General features: G+C 40.1%; 1 protein-coding gene across 1 annotated transcript; it reads left to right on the top strand.

Moving 5' to 3' along the window:
* The first annotated feature begins 552 nt into the window (after positions 1-552).
* On the top strand, positions 553-21,732 carry LOC120310775 (solute carrier family 28 member 3-like). The gene is made up of 7 exons (XM_039349546.1): positions 553-824; positions 8,889-8,972; positions 9,343-9,425; positions 11,075-11,166; positions 13,606-13,795; positions 15,352-15,500; positions 21,716-21,732. Exons 1-7 carry the CDS (start codon positions 771-773, stop codon positions 21,730-21,732), a joined length of 669 nt encoding a protein of 222 aa, XP_039205480.1. The 5' UTR covers positions 553-770.
* The last annotated feature ends 313 nt before the right edge of the window (positions 21,733-22,045 follow it).

The following is a 22,045-nucleotide window of genomic DNA, read 5'->3' as shown; positions in this document are numbered from 1 at the left end:
CATGAACCTGAACATATATAGAATTGTGCTGACTGATATAATGAGAAGCTCTAAATGTTAGAACTGAACAGAGCTCCCAATCCTAAGAATACACTTAACTATTCAAGATAGCTGAGATTTCACATCATGATAAATCATGTCTTATTAAGCCATGATTTGATACGTCCAGGCATAAATTGAAAAAAATTGAACAAACTACATTGTGACTTAGTACACTGTTGAACCATGCTACCATTCTTGGTCATGAATCTTTCCCATCAAGTGAACATCTTTTAAAGGTCTACTTAGCTCTGCAAAGATCTAGTTCTACGTTCTGCCCGCTTCTGCCCCAGGACACTCCCGAACATAAATCCAAATCTTCAGTTCCCTCAGAAGTTCTTCAGTCACTATGAACTTCACCCTTTCCATTCATTTATAACAATGTGTAGGAATGTGGCTGCCTCCCAAAATTGTAGAATGGGCGGTTTCATTGTTCAACAAGCACTGGATGCTCATAGGCAAGTGTTAATCATGATCTTTCAAATTTCACAAGCTTGGAGTTTTACAGTTTTGTATGGGAGAATGATTGCTCAGAGAGACACAGGAAAGTGGAGCAATGACCTCAGAGTAAGGTTGGATGGTGTGGTTAAGAGTCAGATAAACGTCAAGAAAGAGAGAACACACAGCTTAACTAGATATTGCTGCTAGCTGGGTAGGACCATATTTGCAGCTCTGCCAGCAGCAAAGGTGTCTGTTTTTTTAAATACCTTGGTGGGATTATTTCTGCAACTATGTCCACAGTTAACCGCACTTCTTCTAATAGCTACAAGAACCCAGGATTTGAGGTAAGTTTAAAATGTTTTTTGTTGTCGTTCTGGAAAAAGTTCAAATACTTTAACAAAGTTTCAAGGAAGGACTGTCACCTGCTTCGCCCAGGCAACAATTCTTTAATAACAAATAAACTTGCTAAGAAAGAACCTGTCAGTGCAAATGCTCTTTTCTCAAAGACTGAATACAATTATGCCATTGTGAAGAGATATGAGACTTACTGGGCTTTTTTTCCCCCTTCTGGATTATTATATCAACAAATTAGTCCTACTCCTGTTTGACTCGGGAACTGAATTAGTTGCAAGTACAACTTTTAGATACATTCTGAACTTATTTAACCTATTTGGGAGATGGGGGGAGAATCCCAGGCTAGATCACGTTGTATAGATCGTAATGACTGTGGTAGCAGTGTTGGTTGTACAGTGTAATTGTTTTACAACATATATGTAGGTATAATTTGCATTTTTAAGCATCTTGTGCCATTTTACCAGTGTTATCAACACTAATTAGTATTTACTAATAGTATTTAAAGTAGTACCCACAGGGACAGAAAATATTTATATCTAAAATGCTTCATTAGTGTAACTTTCTCAACCTAGCACTTTCCAGGTTGGTTAAATTCCCCAACTTCCTTGGATCTCCCATATCCTCTTGGCACCGAGTTAATTCCTTTCATTTTCAGAGGTGCATAGATTAATCATTAAATTTAAAACAAAGGCTATCAGTCAACACTAATATAAATGTGTTCCAGTTTATTTACCATATTCTAAAAAATAAGTAAAAGAATTCTCAATTTATATCAATCGTCCAGCGGCACTTAGCTGTTTTCTAATGGTCAAAATATCACATAACAGCCCCTGAAAGTTATTATAAAGCTTAACATGGACAGTTGTGGGAAGCAGGTACAGGATTCGCAATCACTTCTCTTTCTCACCTTCTTCCTCCTTTGTGTTTGTTATGAATTATTTCTTAACATCTTCATTCCCACTATTACTCAGGTTGAGTTAGAAGTGCTATTGTAAAAATAACCAGATAGCACAATCACATGCAAGAGGAAGGTTATCAGAGGAATGATGACCTTCCACTGTCCAAAGTTTACATTAACATATAAAAAATTATTTTGAAAAATTATTTGGCAACAATCCAAAGCATCCTGATACTGGTAGTTCTTGGCTTATAAACACAGCTGAGACCAGAATTCCCATCGTAAGTCAGTGCAGTTGTAAATGAGTCATCACATGACCAGATCTGATTGTATGACCAGTTTTACTGTGATAATTAAGTGAATCACTATGGTCAGGGGCAGGCAACCTTGGCTCTTTTATGACTCGTGGATTTCAACTCACAGAATTCCTGAACCAGCCATGCCTATCCCTGATTCCATGGTCATTAAGGAAATCACATAGACATTAAGCAAATCATGTGATTGTCAGTCGAATCTAAGACTGTTAATATGAAGCACCAACATGATGGCACATAATCCATAATTAATCAAAAAATATGTTTGATGACCTCAGGTAATGCCAGATAGCTTACAGGTTCAATCAGTAGCTTATCTGATTTAGAAAATTGAATTATCCATGACTCAGTGGAGTGAAGCCCAGGTAAACATGTTGTGTGAACAAAGCCTATAAATCCCATGTTTCCATAGATCATGAAAGCAGGAATTGAAGCCCAATACATCATGCTATTGGTTAGGGAAGGCAAGTTGATCTGGACCAAAGCCTGCCTATAGCACTGGCATTGTCCCCTTCTGCTATGACTTAATGGCTGTTACACACACCTACACACACACAGAGAGAGAGAGAGAGAGAGAGAGAGAGAGAGAGAGAGAGAGAGAGAGAGAGAGAGAGAGAGGGAGGGAGGCAAGGGAGAACATGGCATCACTCCAGAATCAGTTGGTTTCTGTACTGTGCCTTACTTATGTGGTCTCTGAGTTTGTTTCTTCCCACATAGGCTGTGACAGCTTCAGGCACTGACTGAATCAGGACCCATAGCATCTTCAATCTAATACAAGGTAGAAATGTCTAGTTGGCTACCATCAACATATTGATGAGACTTCATTTTGTGTGGGCACATGACCTCTCCCAGCAGCTTCATGATCATGTTAACTAACCCAGGAGAAGTGATCCCTGTGACATTCCCTACTGAAATACATTCAGATTCAACCTCTCCCCTCCTGCAACCATCCACTTGACTTGCCCACTTAGAAAGGAGAACAGCCGCTACAGAAGAATGCCTCCCTTCAGCCTAGATTTGCAGGAGGCCTAGAAGGATGCTGTGCTCAACAATATGAAAGGCATCTGAGAGGTCAAACAGGACAAGGAGGGTTGTACTTCCACCATTTATCCCTTGTCACAAGTTATCAATGAGAGTGGCCAATACAGTTTCCATCCTATACCCTGACCTGAATCAGGGTATTGCCAGATAATCCATAGAGCTCTCTGCAGTTACACCTAATCATGTTTCCATATTGTACTTCACCTTAATCCAGTTTGATTTTTTTGGTATGTTGATATAACTTAACCTTATGTGTAATCTAGGCCACTATAACTTTCTCAATAGACCACAGCTAAAAGAAATCTTGGCTCACAATAATATGTGAGCCCAACCAACAAAAAGGATTGCAGTCACTGGGCAGATAGGAAGAAGAGTTAAAAGTCGGATAATGAAAATTAAGAATTTGGATCCTGGAAGTCATCCCCTAGCAATCCCAATTACGTTTTATAATTGTGGGTGTTTCCTGGAGTGCATTTCATTATTTATTTAAAAGTATTTGTAACCTGTGCCAGCCTATAGTACCTCAAAAGCAAACTTAAAAAGCTTTCCTTGGGAGGAAAATCTTGTTGAAATAGCAGGTAGTTGTGTATGAAATACAAGCAGAGCAGAGGTCATACTCAGGGGGAGTGTGTTTCAAAGGGAGGGAGCTATCACAGAAAAGGTTTTGTTGTTATTGTTGTTGTTGTTGTTTATATGTTTTTGATGGGTTGGGAATTTTTAACAAGTCTTCCTTAGATTACTAAGTAGGACAGGCAGATTTAATTATGGCAAGATGCTGCTTGATGCATTCCTTTTCTGTGCTGCAAATGGATTTAAAAATGATTTCAGCTTTAGATATCCCTATACAGAATACCCCGCAACCTGACAGAGGTAATGAGAAGTATGAGTCATGATGAAGAGCCCTAGTGGCGCAATAGTTAGAATGTGCACAGCTTGGAGTTCGATCCTCACAGGGCTCAAGGTTGACTCAGCCTTCCATCCTTCCAAGGTCAGTAAAATGAGGACCCAGATTGTTGGGGGCAATATGCTGACTCTATAAACCACTTAGAGAGTGCTGTAAAAGCACTATGGAGTAGTATATAAGTCTAAGTGCTATTGCTATTGCTATGAGTGGCTGACATCAAGGCATCCTCGTCCAGATGTAGTGATCTTTCTTTTAAAGCAGTGTCTGTGGGATGACTGTCATTTTAATTTCACAACCCTGTTGAAATATGCCTAAAGTTAAACTATGAGCTCCACAGTGAAACGGGGACTTCAACCTGGTCCCATTCTATTTCTCTAACCATTATACCACAGTGCAATTCCTATGGCACACCTGGGTGATGCCCAGGTGGGATACATCAGTCTCTGCCTAATTGACCTGTTTTCAAATGTGGAATCTACAACTGGAAGATGAAGAAAGCATTCACACATGCATTTATCACATTTAATCACCATCAACATACTGTAGCAAACTAGATATGGGCCTTCAGACCTCAAGTCATAACTTTTAACTAAGAGAGAACACTAAAAAATGCATTTACTATTCTTCCGCCAGGCACAAGATTGGAATAAAACTCTTTACGATTTTCAAAGAAGCAGTTTGGTGGCACATCAAACTTGGATAGGATAATGGGAACAAATGACCTATGAATCAAAAATATCTCCTCCCATTCTGCTCAGTAAGGTCAGATGAGGAAAAGAAAGTAGAAAAGGTCGTGAACATGCAACAGAACTTTCTTTAGAAGGCAAGAGGAAAACACTCTTTGCAATCTCTTTTGCAAGATGTCCAATTTCATCTCTTTCCTCTGCAAATTTTGTAAGCTTTCCACTTGTAGGAAGTTTTTTTAAAAAAAAAAGGAAAAAGAAATTCATTTACAAGAAAACTAAGAACTTGCATCTTTGTTGCAAAACCAGCTACTGAAAGGAGTAAAAAGAGCTTTTTTCCCCCTTACTTATCTTTAGCAAATTACAGTACTGCGGAGGAGAAAATATCACAGGAAGAAAGTACGGGGTATAATTTATGCTCCTTGCAAAAATAACAGTTTCTGCAGTTTATAGTTGCCTGCCTGAAGTTCAGAGGGTGCAATCGCGTCTTAAACTTTGTGGCATATTAAACTGGTGACTAAAAGTCCAGAACTTGCAGTTTGAGCTCCCATATGACAGAATCAGGACAGGCAGACGAAAGGTGTTGTTTAAACAAACAAACAAAATGAAAACTTTAATGGAATTTAGGAACTGGTTTTTTTTGTGCTTTGCCTCTTTCCTCTATTCCAGGGGTTCTCAACCTTGGCAACTTTTAAGACTTGTGGACTTTAACTCCCAGAATTCCTCAGCCAGCAAAGCTGGCTGAGGAATTCTGGGAGTTGAAGTCCACAAGTCTTAAAAGTTGCCAAGGTTGAGAACCCCTACTCTATTCCCTCAGGGAGCAGAATGTGTATTTATGTCTCTCTGTGTGTAGATCTCTGTTTGTGCATATCCTCCATTTTATCTTCACAACTCCATGAAATGAGTTGAGTAAGTGTCCGAGGACACTCAAAAAGCTTCATGCCTTGGCAGGCATTTGAATCTGGATTTCCCTCAATTCACAAGTTTATTATATAGGTAATGTATGTATATCAAGAAGTTAAATATTTGACCGAGACTGAGGGAGGGTGATTGGCCCAAGGTCACCTAGCTGGGTTCCTAAGACAGGACTGGAACTCATGTTTTCTCAGTTTCAGGCCTGTTGCTTTAACCACTATACCAAACTGGTTCTCATTATTATATTACTAAGATTTAAATTTACCCCTTTGTTGCTTGAGAAGTAAGTTCAACAAACAACTAGCATTATCAGATGGAAAGCAAATTTACAGTCCACAAGTTTGCTTGCATTTTAATACGGTTACGTAAAGATACTTGATTCTGTTTAATACAGATACAAAAATATGTGGCTTTTATTAGCTTTGAAATGTGCCTCTTTGGATTTAGCTAAATAATTTATTAAGCTTAAAAGCCATCTTTTTTATTATTATTTTAAAATGTCAATGTGACCATCCGTAGACAGTAGAGGTCAGCTAAAAAGCAGCATGTGGCCTCCAGTTTTAGCAGAGGCTCCCAGCACCTCTTAAAATGGAAGAAGCACTCTACATTCCTCATAGCACCCCAAGATCCCATTACAAAAATTCAGTGGCAAAATGGCCAATTGTCAACCCCTGACATCATCATTTGGACCCAGTGTTGGATTCTTGCGAGAAGGAATAAAGGGTGGGAATGGAGCTGGAAGATTCTGGAAGGCAAGATATTTCCACTTCCACCTCTAATATTTCAAAGGCTCTACCCCAGAGGCCCCGAATCACATTTCTGCCAGGAACAGTGTGTTTGTGGGATTTAAGGTTGGTGATGGGAAGAGTTTGTTCCCAGATGCCTCCCACTGTTTCCTATCCTTAATTCAGTATATTGAAATAAGCTAAAGTAAAAGGTGAAAAAAAAAATCCAGCAGTGCTTTTTTTCCCCTCTGATCCACTTCACCAAATGGCCTCCTTTGGCCCTCTTGATCCTTGAAAAATTGAAGCTTGGCTCCTCAGACTCTAATGGGTTTCAGATTTTGATTTGTCTGAGCCTTGAACTGTACTCTGATCCATTGTAATGAAGTGACCGATCTAATCTTTACAGTGATTTAAGTTAGAAAATTCATTAATAGATTTCTGCGCATGAACCATGACTGGGAAACTCAAAGGTGCTTTTTTTCCTCCCCAAAAAGCAACTGGGTTGATTTTTTTCCTTGAGGAAGAAGAAGACATTTCACTTCTCATCCAAGAAAATTCATGTATTATGACTGGATGGAAGGACAGGTCCTAACAGGATTGGGGGGGTGGGAATGGAAAGATTATATTTCTTTGCAGTCATCTAGGCATTAGCACTCTGTCTGAGAGCTGTTGAGGCCACTTAGGGGTTTATCTGTGCTTTCAAAGTCACCTGAATGACTCTGAAGGCCTAGATAAACTCCCAAGTGGTTTCAACAACTCTCAGGGAGAGTGCTAATGACCAGATGACTGCAAAAAAATGTAATTCTTCCATTGTCCCCCCCCCCCATCCTGTCAGAACCTATCCTTTAATTCCCCCACAACTGATGAAGCTTCCTCCTCCTCAAGGAAAAAACAGTCCAACTGACTTTTTTTTTTTAAAAAAAAAAACATCTTTGAGACAGCTATGACCTGGATGACTGAAAATCTCCATAGACATGTTTGGGAAAGTTGTCCTGAGACTGGATCAATTGATGGGTTATTTTATTTACAAATGGCAATTTAGCCCAGGCAAGAGATTTAGCCTTTATTGACTCATTACAGTTATGAAGATTCTATATCTATCCAGGATGAACATTAAAGGTATTGTACTAAAATCCATGTTCTTGCTTCCTTGGTCTTGCCTGGCAAAGGACAATTCAGCAGAAACCAGCCAAGCCCGAGTGTTGCTAATTACTAACATGAGTTTGCTCAAAATATAAGGCTACAAATTCTACCTATTTACTTTTCATTCGGTTTCTCCCTGTCCCACCCTCCTTGTCACAATCTGGCTTTGCTTCTCTGTGAGAAATTAGAGGCTGTGCCAAAGTTGTACACATGGAAACAGAAACTAAAAAATGGCCAAGAACTGCACTTAATATTATTTTGTGGGCAGTGATACAGTACAGATCAAACCATACTTTTCTTTCTTTGCTGTTTAACTGTTAAGCTAATGTTAAGATTTTATGATCTCTGTGAGATGGACTAAAATGAAACTTGCAAAATTGTATTTAATCAAAAACACAGTCTGTAAACCATTCAGCAGATAATGAGTTAACTACATGATATGAATTATCCCAATCATTGAAAACCAACAGTCTTCCTTTGTTCAAAGTTGGTTAAGCAGTTTTTATTTGCAATTTTATAGTAAGCCAATCTAAGTGCTTCTCTGATTTCTCAAGATACTAAAAGCTTCCATTACTCACCGGCAGGCAACTCCATTTCCAATGATAGCACAATAATAGTAATTGCCAACTTGGAATTTGCAACTTGAATGTGTCCCCCAGGAAAATAGTCCATAACTATTATGCTCTTCCCTACAGTTTCCCAATATTCATATACACATTGGTTTTTTTGGTGAGGTATTCCAGTCTAATCAGAGCTAAACGTGGGGAATAGGTTTAGCTAAAGTTTTTGTATGAATCCTGCCTCAAACTAGCAACAATCCATGCAACTGACTTTCAGTAATCATTGTGCTGGAAAAATATGGAAATATGTTGGTGCAGAAGAGAGGGGATCCAGGAATCACAAAAAGTGGGAGCATTAGGAGATCTAGAATGCAATTTATCCACTCCTATCCATCTCATTCCAATTTTTGGTTATCACAGAGGTGGGAATGCGATCCCCCTCGCAATATCTCATTCTGTACACACATACCATTAATGGCTTTTGGCTGCCTTTAATTCTCCTTCTTTCTTATGAAGACACCTGTAGGGAATAAGGAAGATGGCCTGAGCAGAGATATGCAGGAACCGCTACCTAAGCAAAAGGGGATGAAACATTTTTAAAGTCCAGAACAAAGAGATAACATTCAGAAACGACTCAGGCAGATGCCTGCCTAATTCACTGAATGATAAAGAATATGAGCTCAATCAGATTTACAAGATTCTGGTATTATGGTCAATCTCCGGAAAAGCCACTGTAGCCTTTATGTGGAGTTGGTTTGCTGGGTTGATCTACCGAGTGGGGCTGACAGCACAGCAGGATGAATGTCACTCCTATTGTCGCTTACGCTAACTTGAAATCTGTTCATCTCAAGTCAAATGTTGTGCCTTGCAGGAAGACACCGATGATTCAAAGACAAATGGTATTGCATTAAGAAACAGGAACTTAGAAAGAAGTAACTCTCTTCATCCTGATGAGGTAAGAGGAAATGACAAGTTTTGTTTGTGTTGGCATTGTGCTGAGCTAAACACACCACAGTTTTCTTTGGCTGTTAGTGTTAAACTACTGTTTAAATCAATAGTTTGGGAACTAGGAAGGCGTCAGAATATGATTTTGGTATAGGGAAGAAAAGTTATACGCATTGGGTAACCAAACCCTACCCTTTCAATTAAACATACCTAAAGATTATTAAGGTAACTGAGATAATGTGGGATGGTGAATAGAGAGCAGACATCTTGAGACACACTGAGAACTAGAAGGCAAGTTTTCCTTGTATCTGGCCCTTGAAGAGGAATCAAGGGAATAAAAACATATGATTAGTAACCCATTTTGCTTTCTCTTCTCCTAGCATGAGACAAATATCAATATTGACAGCAAGCCATATGGAAGCCAACCTGAATCAGAAGAAAACAAGAATCTTGGGTGCAAGGGGTAATATTTTCATTAGGAGTTCTCTACCTATCAATGTCCCTTTTGAGTGAAGTTTTAGTGCATTCAGACACACTGGGTTCAGTTTTCGGCTTCCAAGTTATTTTTGATACGTAAATAACAATCTTCAATCACTCTGTCATACTTTGCTTCTTTTGTAATAAAACATTCCATAGAGGGTTGCGCTAACTTATTGGCATATAATTGTTATTTATTTAAATTATATCCCATCTTTCTTCTAAGACAGAGGACCCCAATCTTTGTGGCTTGGCAGCTCAGCTGGGATGGAAGAGGGGAACTGGGCCATGAGAGTGTAGGCCTGGTGCACGTGCATGCACAAACACAGCCTTTGAGTGGGTGGCAGGCCGGCACGCATGCACATAAGGGCCCGTTGGTATGCCATTCACGCCAGTTGAACTGCATGCGCACCAGCCAGCCACTTGCGCAGCCCAATTCAAAATAGGCCACGGCCCGGGAGTTGGGAACCTCTGTTCTAAGAGCTCAAGATGGCTCACACAAGATTTTTCCATAACAATAATATTTTTGGGTGGTTTGGATTAAGAGATACCTTTTGGAACATCTGAACCCTCCAGGGTTTCTGCTCCTACCCTCCTGATCTTTGGTAAGGCCCTGAAAACTTGGCTCTGCCAGTTGGCTTAAGCCCCAATGGGGTAGTGCCACTCTGGAGGTGCTTGATGGACTAAAAGCAGATCCCACTTCATTCTCTGCACACCTTGTTCCCACCCTCCCCACCTTTTTTGCAATAATTTATAATGTTATTGATATATTCATTTGTATTGTTTATTGATTTTAATTTTGTACACTGCCCAGATTCACCTTGTGGCAAGATTAATTAATTAATTAATTAGGCTGGCCCCAAACTCACTCACTCAGATAGCCAAGGATGGTCTGGAGCCTGATTTCCAACTACTACACAAAGTCTGATCAGACCCTGGTGGATCTTAGGCTTGCTTCATACATGTCACTAAAATCATCATGTGAAAGAGTAGAGTAGAGTAGAGTAGAGTAGAGTAGAATAGAATAGAATAGAATAGAATAGAATAGAATAGAATAGAATAGAATAGAATAGAATAGAGCTGGAAGGGACCTTGGAGGTCTTCTAGTCCAACCCCCTGCTCAAGCAGGAGAACCTATACCATTTCAGACAAGTGACTGTCTAGCCTCTTCTTAAAAATCTCCAGTGATGAAGCGCCCACAATTTCTGGAGGCAAGCTATTCCACTGGGTTAATTGTCCTCACTGTCAGGAGTTTCTCCTTAATTCCAGATTGCTTCTCTCTTTGTTCAGTTTCCAACCATTGTTTCTTGTCCTGCCCTCTGGTGCTTTGGAGAATAACATGACCCCCCTCTTCTTTGTGGCAGCCCCTTAAATACTTTGATTGCTTTTGGCTTCGCATGGTATCTAAAATCAAATTACTATAGTTTGCTCATCTAAACATGTTTGTAAAAACCTTTACTCACTTGAGGAAGACAATGGAAAGAAAATCTAAAATTCCTGTATAACCAATATGTTCTGTTCATTGTTAATTTTAATATATTGGGTAATGCATACTTATCTACTTACAGTACAAAATAATGTGTGTTTAAGTTATCCTGTTTACAGTACTTATTATCTTACATTTTATCCTTCTAGGAAATTTGCAAGGAAATACAATATGGTCCTTCAATTTTGCAGGAAACATAAAACTATAATCCAATACATTATTTATGGAATACTAATTATGGGTAAGTATTATACATTCTGGAAAATAGAAATTTTTTGTAGAATTTTGGGTCTATATATTTTTTTAAGTATGAGACTAATTGCATAAAATAAAATCCATCTCTTGGTTATATGCCGGTCTGATTACTGCAATCTTCTCTGGCCAGAAGGCTATCTTTGAAAAAAGTCTGTAAGCTCTAATTTATGTTAAAACACGTCAGCCAAGGTGTAGACCAGTGCAAGAGATATTGGAATTACACAGTGGCTATTTTGAAAGTTCTGTACTGTTTAACAAATTGCTTTTTGGGACGATTTAATATGTTGGTGTTAAAATTCTTCAATGAATTAAAGCCTGACTACCTGAAGATACATACAGCCAAGTGTCCTGAGCCTGCTAAAGCATTCAGCAGGCTCAGAAATGTTCAAAAGCTGCCCGGGACCAGACTGGCTGTCGCTAACCTTGTGCGCATGCACAAGGCGCAAAAACAGCCAGCTTTTTATTGGCTGACACTGTCCGGGTTCAGAACTCTATAAAAGGCTGCGTGTCTTTTAGTTCTTGCTTGGTTGTAAGGAGAAGATCAATAAAGAGATTACTTGTTCGTCATGTGTCTTCGTCAATTGCCTAAGAACCGGATACATAAAACTATCCTCCAGTCTTATGTTAACAGGAAAGTAGGGCTGCATAAATTGGGCTGTCCTGACTGTTGAGCTTTATTTTGTTTCAGTAATGAAGCTCATAAGCTGTACTCTCTTTATAGTTTTAATGCAGGATATATTAAGAAAATGGATGGATGGATGGATTTCTCTGATTTGGTTTCTCTTCCCACTGACCATCACTTGCCAGCAGAAAAATAACAATTGTTCTCTTAAACATATGGTGGGACAGGGTTAGATAAGTTACAAAGAGCTATTGTGGAAGAGCTTGTCTCCTGGAAACAAGAGTACTCTTATTGTTAAGAGGTTTTCAAGCAAAGTTTGAACAGCATTTCTTGCTGGATATTATGGAGATTCTTCCATTGGACAAAGGATTGAATTAGAAGACTTCCAAGGTCAAGAAATACCTCCTTATTTCAAGTTTGAATCTTTCTCTGTAAAACTTTCATGAAAAATCTTGTATTAGAGAAGAAAGAAACATTACTTTAAAACTGGCAAAATTAAAGACAAATGAGACAATGGCAATGTCATGAGGTCATCTCACCTTGTTTAATTACGGTTAGAGGGACAGGTGGGTAAGGCTTCAGGGACCAACTCTTCTTTTAATACTCTCTCCCACTATTACTATTGAGTGAAATCTTTGTACATTTATTATTTATTTCTTTGATGAGTTTTTGTTGTTGTTGTTTTAGATAATTAGATTGCATTGGAATAGGTGGTGATATCAAAATTGCTTTGACTTAGTTTGTGCTTAGCTTCTTGTAGCAACTATAATTTTCCTGAGGTAAAAGTAAGATTAAGCAGACACTATATCAGTTTCATTAACTGCTGTTATGCCTGCTCGGGTAAAACAGGGTATTTTGCATCTTGCCCCTCCCTCTTCCGTCAGGGAGAATATTGGAAGTCCTTGACTTAAGATGACAACTGAGCCCAAAATTTCCATTGCTAAGCAAGGCAATTGTGAAGTGAGTTTTGTCCCATTTTACAACCTTTTTGCCACAGTTTTAAACAAATCATTGCATTTGTTAAGTGAATTGTGCAGTTGTTAATTGAATTTGGCCTCCCCCATTGATTTTGCTTGTTGAAAGTCAGCTGTGAAGGTTATTAATGGTGATCACATGACCCCAAGACAGCGCGACTGTCATAAATACATGCTGGTTGCCAAGCACCTGAATTTTGATCACATGACTGTGGTGATGCTGCAACAGTTGAAAGTGTGAAAACTGGTCAGTAATCACTTTCTTCAGTGGTGTTGTAACTTCAAACAGTTACTGAAAGTTGGCCTTCCTTGTAGATGCTTTTCCTCCAGTTTGTCAGTCCAAAGCAGAAAGGATGTTGATAATTTGGTCATGATGGGAACAATCATTCTTATTCTGTTCTTCCAAACAAGATGTTTCCCCTTTTGCCCAATTAAAACATACAGTTTTAGGGAAAGGATGAAAAAAATGAACAGTTCTCTCACTCTGATGGATGCGAAGTGTGGCACGCTGGCTGAGGAATTCTGGGAGTTGAAGTCCACAAGTCACAAAAGGGCCAAGTTTAAAGACCCCTGGGTGAGAAGGTATAAAAATGCTAGGTTTTATGTAAGCACCTGTTTTATAAAAACATCTAAGGATTTCCAAAGAGATATACTCAGTACAACATAATATTCATTCATTTCAAAGCATAATCATTTCTTTTTAATTACTGATGATCTGAAAATTGCAGGTAACTGTTGCAATTTTGTTTCAGAAAAAAAAAACAGGAGATGGAGACATTTTGTATGCATTCTGGACAGCTGACATGATCTTTCTTTTTTTCCATTACAGCTTATCTGGCAATGGTGATTGCAGCCTGCATCTTGAATTTTCACAGAGCCTTAGCACTCTTCATCCTCACTCTCCTAGCCATTGTTTTCATCTGTTGGGACTTTTTCATAGCCAGATATGAGGGTAAAATTGCAGAGCTGCTGTCTCCTTTGGAAAAATTTCTAAAAGCTCAGTGGTTTTGGTTGAAATGGTAATTAACCAAGTTTCTTTTTTTAAAAAAGTGAAAATGAGATTATGAAATTGTTTGTGATTTTCAGTACTATATAAATGCTATAAATTATGTTACGTTTCGTCTTAGTTACTAAAAAAACCCAGGACTTTGTGATATTAACTCAGAATAAAACTTCAGTTTTCTTTGTCCTAAAGAAGTACATTTCAGTATCTAAGCAGGGGATGTACTATTAAAATACACATTGCCAATTATTAAAGTAGCTCCCACAGCTATGTTTTTAATAAGAGTTTAGTAATGATTAGCAGATGAAAATGTTTAGCCTAAGGTTAGTTAATGCATTATCAAACTGATCATGTAGGAATAGTATCAAAGCAATCTGGTTTAATTATAGCTATTTAGTAGCCTTTGTAAGGAGGGGGAGACTGAGTAGACTTAAACGTTTATTGAAGCTAAATTATCAGGACAATGAATAATCGTATATTATTGAAAGCTTGTCTTCAGACAAAAATTCCAGTGGTTATTTCATCTGATCATACACTTCTTATTTGGGAGTAGGGGGGACACTCCCAAAAATCTTTCAAACTAAAACAGCTTGAATCGTATCAGGTTTAGCTAGTTATAAGAGCCTAAAGTATAGACTATACTCTTTTATTGGTATTTTAAGGGCATTTGCTTAGTTCTTTGACTTTCTAGAAAAAAAAATGGTACAAAAAAGGTTGTAATATTGAGCGCACAACTTACAATCACAAGTCCAAAAGTTTTGGGATTCCATTACATGCAGTGATGGGTGGAGCTAAAATAAGTGGGGCCAAAAAAGAATGAAACTACTGTTCTTTTGTCTTTCTGGCTAGCCTTTTTTTCCCCCTGCCATTCATTTTACTATTTGGAAATTAAGTTTAGTCCAGTTCTTATAAATCAATCCCCTTAGTCTGCATTTTAATGACAACTAGATGCAGAAGTAAACTCAGAAGTTCGGGTTCTCTCCATTACTGGTAGTCAAGTATCTTACTTACTTACTTACTTACTTACTTACTTTCTTTCTTTCTTTCTTTCTTTCTTTCTTTCTTTCTTTCTTTCTTTCTTTCTTTCTTTCTTTCTTCTCTCTCTCTCAAGCAAAATTACAAACACAATAAAAGAGAAAGAAAACCTGTCATTATTTGTCAGATTTATACTGCCACATTGTTGTTAAGGATACACACAAAAAGAAACAATCCAAAAACTTAAGGAAGTAGAGATTACTTAAATCTCTAATGGCTTTTTACCAGAAATCAGTGTTTATCATCAATTGTTGTCACTGACAACTTCTCCAATTGAAGTCAGTACTTCCTGTTTGACAACTAAAAGTTTGACACCACCCCCTCCCCCATTTTACAGTCCAAGGCCAACAGAAGTTGGTTATCAAGTATTCAATGGGACGCAATATGTGGCTAGTGTGTTTTTAGCAATAAATAGTTGTGAGGATGTCTGTATTGGAATAGCCTATATTGGGGGTGGGGGGAGAGATACAGTCTAAAACAAGGTGATGATTTTTCCCATAAGTCATTCATTGCAGTGTTTGAATCCCTTTTCTCTAGGGTAGTGTGGATCATCTTAATAGTTGCTGGTGTGTGTTGGTTAATTTTTGATACTGCCAAGCAAGGGACCAACCAGCTCATTTCCTTTGGTGGACTTATTATGTATATTCTCTTGATGCTGATCTTCTCTAAGTACCCAACTAAAGTGAGTATGTTTACAATCTTTTATTTATATTTATCATTTATCACATTTAATGTGTATTTGCAACACACTGAGTAGATGCCTGATAGCATCGCATATTCACTGTCTTTTATTTGAATGTTTGTTTTACACAGTTCAGCCTTTGATTTCTATATTCATTTATATCCTGCCTTTATTATTTTTATAAATAACTCAAGGTGATAAACATATCCGGCACATCTTCCTCCTCCTATTTTCCCCACAATGGTTGTGGTGAATTGTGCTGAGAGAGAATGACTGGCCCAGGTCACCGAACTACACACTCTCACCAATGTACTAACATCCAATGGATTCCATAGAAATAAGATTACAAACCTAATCCAAAAAGAAACCCCCACTAAAATCCAAGACAAAGAACAAGAAAACGGCAAAGCCATCCTCCCATACATAAAAGGCATCACAGACAGAATCAGTAAGATCCTCCATAAACACAACCTCAAAACAGCATTCTGCACAAACAGAAAAATATCCACCATCCTTAGAAACCCCAAAGATAAAATTGAATTAGAAAATCAAGGAGTATACGAAATCCCATGCACCACTTGTCCCACCACATACATCGGACAAACCAACAGAAGACTAAGTGCACGCATTGAAGAACATAAGAACTCAGTCAAAAAAGAGGAACCAACATCTTCCCTGGTCCAACACCTTAAAGCCACAGGACATACAATTGACTTTAAAAATACCAGAACCATTGCCAAAAGTGAACATTTTAATAACAGAATAATCAGAGAAGCCAACGAGATAGAAAAACGCCCACACAGCATGAAAACAGCTAGATGATACTCCCGCCTACCCAGCCATTGGACAACCCGCCGCTCATTGACAAACGACTCCCTAAAACAAAACATGATACCAGACCCACACGCACAAAAACCACAACAGGATGTCAAAACCAAACCCCCAATCACGAAAAAAACAAACCCAAGCCACATGACTATGAGGCACGACCACAAACCAGAAGCCAGACCACAGCTGCATCATTAGCCACTTTAAACCCCCCAAATCCATACATGAAGCAAACTGACACCCTCCATGAAGAGGAAGCACGACCACGAACGCGAAGCCAAGGAATGGCAGGGCAGCCCAAAATCTTGAATCCCTATGCAACTCAGACTAACCTGAGCACAACCAAACAGAACACTCCCCCAGCCAATCAGAGCACAGCCAACCCCTCAGCCAATCAGAGCACAGCCAAACCCCCAGCCAATCAGAGCACAGCCAAGCCCCTAACCATTCAGAACACAACTCCACCCAATCAGAACACAGCCAAGCTCCCACCCAATCAGTTCATACCCCCACTGGCAGTTAAAAGGAAGAAACAGCTAAGACCACACATTGCTGCTCAAAGCACGAAGCTGAAAACACCAGCCTGAAGATGACGAATGGGACTTCGTCGAAACATTGCCAAGACACTTCAATTTTACGCGGGAGAAAACCCGAACAACCAAAGACCTACATACAAATACCCGCGAAAACCTCAGAAAAAATATATATATATATATATATATATCTATTTGTTTTCTGAGGTTTTCGCGGGTATTTCGTATGTAGGTCTTTGGTTGGTCGGGTTTTCTCCCGCGTAAAATTGGAAGTGTCTTGGCAACGTTTCGACGAAGTCTCATTCGTCATCTTCAGGCTGGTGCTTTCAGCTTCGTACTTTGAGCAGCAATGTGTGGTCTTAGCTGTTTCTTCCTTTTAACTGCCAGTGGGGATATGAACTGATGGGGTGGGAGCTTGGCTGTGTTCTGATTGGGTGGAGGTGTGTTCTGATTGGTTAGGGGCTTGGCTGTGCTTTGATTGGCTGGGGGGTTGGCAGCCTGTGCTCTGATTGGTGGGGGGGTTGGCTTGTGCCCTGATTGGATGGGGGAGTGTCTCTGTTTGGTTGTTGTGCTCAGGTTAGTCTGAGTTGCAGAGGGATTCAAGAGTTTGGGCTGCCCTGCCATTCCTTGGCTTCGCGTTCGTGGTCGTGCTTCCTCTTCATGGAGGGTGTCAGTTTGCTTCATGTATGGATTGGGGGGGTTTAAAGTGGCTAATGATGCAGCTGTGTTCTGGCTTCTGGTTTGTGGTCGTGCCTCATAGTCAGTGTGGCTTTGGGTTTGTTTTTTGCGTGGATGTTTGGTGGTGACCTCCTGTGTGGTTTTTGTGAGTGTGGGTCTTGTATCATTTTTTGTGTTAGGGAGTCGTTTGTCAATGAGGGCGGGTTTCCAAATGGCTGGTAGGCGGGAGGTATCATCTCGCTTGTTCATGCTGTGTGGGCGTTTTTCTATCTCGATGGCTTCTCTGATTATTCTGTTATTAAACTGTTCACTTTTGGCAATGGTTCTGGTATTTTTAAAGTCAATTTCATGTCCTGTAGCTTTAAGGTGTTGGACCAGGGAAGATGTTGGTTCCTCTTTTTTGATTGAGTTCTTATGTTCTTCAATGCGTGCACTTATTATTCTGTTGGTTTGTCCGATGTATGTGGTGGGACAAGTGGTGCATGGGATTTCGTATACTCCTTGATTTTCTAATTCAATTTTTATCTTGGCTGTTCTAAGGATGGGGATATTTTTCTGTTTGTGCAGAATGCTGTTTTGATGGTGTGTTTATGGAGGATCTTACTGCTTCTGTCTGTGGTGCCTTTTATGTATGGGAGGAGGGCTTTGCCGTTTTCTTGTTCTTTGTCTTGGATTTTAGTGGGGGTTTCTTTTTGGATTAGGTTTTTAATCTTATTTCTATGGAATCCATTGGATGTTAGTACATTGGTGAGAGTGTGTAGTTCGGGTTTTAGGTGTTGTTCGTCAGCTAAGCGTTTTGTTCTGGAGATGAGTGTCTTGGCTACAGAGTTGATCTGTGCTGGGTGGTGGTGTTAGAGAGCGTGCAGATAGCGGTTTGTGTGTGTTTTCTTCTGGTAGATGGTGTGTCCTAGGGAGCCATTGGATTTCTTGTAGACTAAGACATCCAGGAAGGGAAGTTGGTTGTTAGTTTCTGTTTCCATGGTGAACTGTATTTTGGGGTGTAGGCTGTTGAGGTGTGTGAGGAAGTTGTCCAGTTTTTTCTTTCCCATGTGGCCAGATTATGAAGGTGTCGTCTACGTATCTGAGCCAGAGTTTGGGTTTATGATCCAATTTTTCTAGAGCTTGGTTTCAAAGTGTTCCATGTAGAGGTTTGCAATGACAGGTGAGAGGGGTGATCCCATGGGTGCTCCTTCTGTTTGTTTGTATTTTTGTCCATTATAGATGAAGTATTTGTTGGATAGGCAGTGGTTGGTCAGATCTAAGATGTGTTTGGGGGGGTTATATTTGTTTTGAATAGCTGTCAAGGCTTCTTTGATAGGCACTTGGGTGAAGAGGGATATGACATCGAAGCTCACTAGTAGGTCGCTGGGCTGTAAGTTTTGTTTCTTTATGATCTCTATAAACTGGAATGAGTTTTTACGTGTGAGGTGATGGATTCTGCATAGGGCTGTAGTTGTTTGGCGAGAAATTTGGCTAGGTTTTGTAGAGGTGAGCCTATGGAGCTGAATATAGGTCTGAGTGGGGTTCCTTCTTTGTGTATCTTGGGGAGACCATAGAGTTTAGGGCATCTGGATGATTTCTCTCTAGGAATGATTCTTTGCTGGATCTCTTCGCTAAGGGGGGAGGCTTTTATCTTGGTTCTGGTGGTTTTTTCCAGGTAGGTGGTGGGATCTGTATTTAGGGGTTTGTATGTGGAGTCTTGGAGTAGGTTGGTTAATTTGGTTGGTAGTCAGATGTGTTCATAACCACCGTGGCGTTGCCCTTGTCTGCTGGTAGGATTATTATGCTGGTGTCTTCTTTCAGGTTACGTAGTGCTGTCTGTTCCTCTTTGGGTAAGTTGCTTTTGGCTTGCTGGTGCAGAGGATGTTGGTGATTTCGAGTCTGATTCTGTTGGCGTCGTCGGGGTTGATTTTAGTCAGGCTGGTTTCAACTCCACATATAATGGTTTCAGTGGGGATGTGTTGGGGAGCGACTGCAAAGTTGAATCCTTTGGAAAGGACATTGGTTTCGGATTTGGTGAGGATCCTATCTGAGATGTTATGCACTGTCTGCTTTCATGTGTGGCTGTGAGGGAGGAGGGGTTTGTTTCTGGCGTTCTTGTAGTCTTCGGAGTTTGTTGGTGTGTGTATCTGTCTTGAGGGTGGTCTGTGTTTCGGCTCTCAGAGGAAGTTGTTTGGATTTTCCCAAAAAGTGCGGGGTGGATCTTGTTGCTGAGCTTGAGTTGGAGTTGTGAGGAGATCTTTGTTAATTCGGTACGAGGAATCTTTGTGTGGAGTTATACTTTTGATTAGGGCAATTCTGTTCTTTTCAGGAATCCGGTTTGGTGGCTGCAGAGTTGGAGTGGAATTTCAGTTATGGAAAAAACGTTGGGATTGATTTTGACTCGGCAGTGCGTAGGAATGCGATGGGTCGCATAAAATGGAAAGCTCTTTGGACTTCAAGTTTTTCATAAGGTCCTGTCAGATGGTGGATTTCTCACCGTAGAGGTCAATATTTGTTTTCTGAGGTTTTGCGGGTATTTGTATGTAGGTACTTTGGTTGTTCGGGTTTTCTCCCGCTTAAAATTGGAAGTGTCTTGGCAACGTTTCGACGAAGTCACATTCGTCATCTTCAGGCTGGTGTTTTTAGCTTCTTGCTTTGAGCAGCAATGTGTGGTTTTAGCTGTTTCGTCCTTTTAACTGCCAGTGAGGGTATGAACTGATTGGATGGGAGCTTGGCTGTGTTCTGATTGGGTGGAGGTGTGTTCTGAATGGTTAGGGGCTGTAGGCTTGTGACATGATGGCCTGGGGGGTGGCGTGCTTGATTGGCTGGGGGTGGTTGGCTGTGCTCTGATTGGCTGGGGGAGTGTTCTGTTTGGTTGTGCTCAAGTTAGTCTGAGTTGCAGAGGGGTTTGAGATTTTGGGCTGCCTTGCTATTTTTTGGCTTCGCGTTCGTAGTCGTGCTTCCTCTTCATGGAGGGTGTCAGTTTGCTTCATGTATGGATTGGGGGGGTTTTTAAGTGGCTAATGATGCAGCTGTGGTCGGGCTTCTGGTTTGTGGTCGTGCCTCATAGTCAGTGTGGCTTTGGGTTTGTTTTTTGCGTGGGTGTTTGGTGGTGACCTCCTGTGTGGTTTTTGTGAGTGTGGGTCTGGTATCATTTTTTGTGTTAGGGAGTCGTTTGTCAATAAGGGCGGGTTCCAAATGGCTGGTAGGCGGGAGGTATCATCTCGCTTGTTCATGCTGTGTGGGCGTTTTTCTATCTCGATGGCTTCTCTGATTATTCTGTTATTAAAATGTTCACTTTTGGCAATGGTTCTGGTATTTTTAAAGTCAATTTCATGTCCTGTAGCTTTAAGGTGTTGGAACAGGGAAGATGTTGGTTCCTCTTTTTTGACTGAGTTCTTATGTTCTTCAATGCGTGCACTTATTCTTCTGTTGGTTTGTCCGATGTATGTGGTGGGACAAGTGGTGCATGGGATTTCGTATACTCCTTGATTTTCTAATTCAATTTTATATTTGGGGTTTCTAAGGATGGTGGATATTTTTATGTTTGTGCAGAATGCTGTTTTGATGTTGTGTTTATGGAGGATCTTACTGATTCTGTCTGTGATGCCTTTTATGTATGGGAGGATGGCTTTGCCGTTTTCTTGTTCTTTGTCTTGGATTTTAGTGGGGGTTTCTTTTGATAGGTTTGTAATCTTATTTCTATGGAATCCATTGGATGTTAGCATTGGTGAGAGTGTGTAGTTCGGGGTTTTAGGTGTTGTTCGTCAGCTAAGCGTTTTGTTCTGGAGATGAGTGTCTTGGCTACAGAGTTGATCTGTGCTGGGTGGTGGTGTGAGAGAGCTTGCAGATAGCGGTTTGTGTGTGTTTTCTTCTGGTAGATGGTGTGTCCTAGGGAGCCATTGGATTTCTTGTAGACTAAGACATCAGGAAGGGAAGTTGGTTGTTAGCTTCTGTTTCCATGGTGAACTGTATTTTGGGGTGTAGGCTGTTGAGGTGTGTGAGGAAGTTGTCCAGTTTTTCTTTCCCATGTGGCAGATTATGAAGGTGTCGTCTACATATCTGAGTCAGAGTTTGGGTTTGTGATCCGATTTTTCTAGAGCTTGGGTTTCAAAGTGTTCCATGTAGAGGTTGGCAATGACAGGTGAGAGGTGAAACATGGGTGCTCCTTCTGTTGTTGCATTTTTTGTCCATATAGATGAAGATTGTGGATAGCAGTGGTTGCAGATCTCTAAGATGTGTTTGGGGGAGTTATATTGTTTTGGAAGCTGTCAAGGCTATTGATAGGCACTTGTGGAAGAGGGATATGACCATCGAAGCACTAGTAGGTCGCTGGGCTTAAGTTTTTTTGCTTAGATCTCGATAAAATGGAATGAGTTTTTTACGTGGTGAGTAATGGATCCGATAGGATGTAGTTGTATGTCGAGAAATGGGCTAGGTTTTGTAGAGGTGAGCCTATGGAGCTGACTATAGGTCTGAGTGGGGTTCCTTCCTTGTGTATCTTGGGGAGACCATAGAGTTTGGGGCA

This window comes from Crotalus tigris, unplaced genomic scaffold (genome assembly GCF_016545835.1).
Source record: "Crotalus tigris isolate CLP2741 ecotype Arizona unplaced genomic scaffold, ASM1654583v1 scf7180000018294.64361, whole genome shotgun sequence".
NCBI classification, from domain to species: domain Eukaryota; kingdom Metazoa; phylum Chordata; class Lepidosauria; order Squamata; family Viperidae; genus Crotalus; species Crotalus tigris.
This window is presented reverse-complemented; position numbering and strand designations above follow the sequence as displayed.

Coding starts and splice junctions, on each gene's coding strand:
- LOC120310775 (XM_039349546.1), top strand. CDS start 771: ATGTCCACAGTTAACCGCACTTCTTCTAATAGCTACAAGAACCCAGGA. Junction 825..8,888: donor ACAAGAACCCAGGATTTGAG/GTAAGTTTAAAA, acceptor TGTGCCTTGCAG/GAAGACACCGATGATTCAAA. Junction 11,167..13,605: donor TTATGGAATACTAATTATGG/GTAAGTATTATA, acceptor TTTCCATTACAG/CTTATCTGGCAATGGTGATT.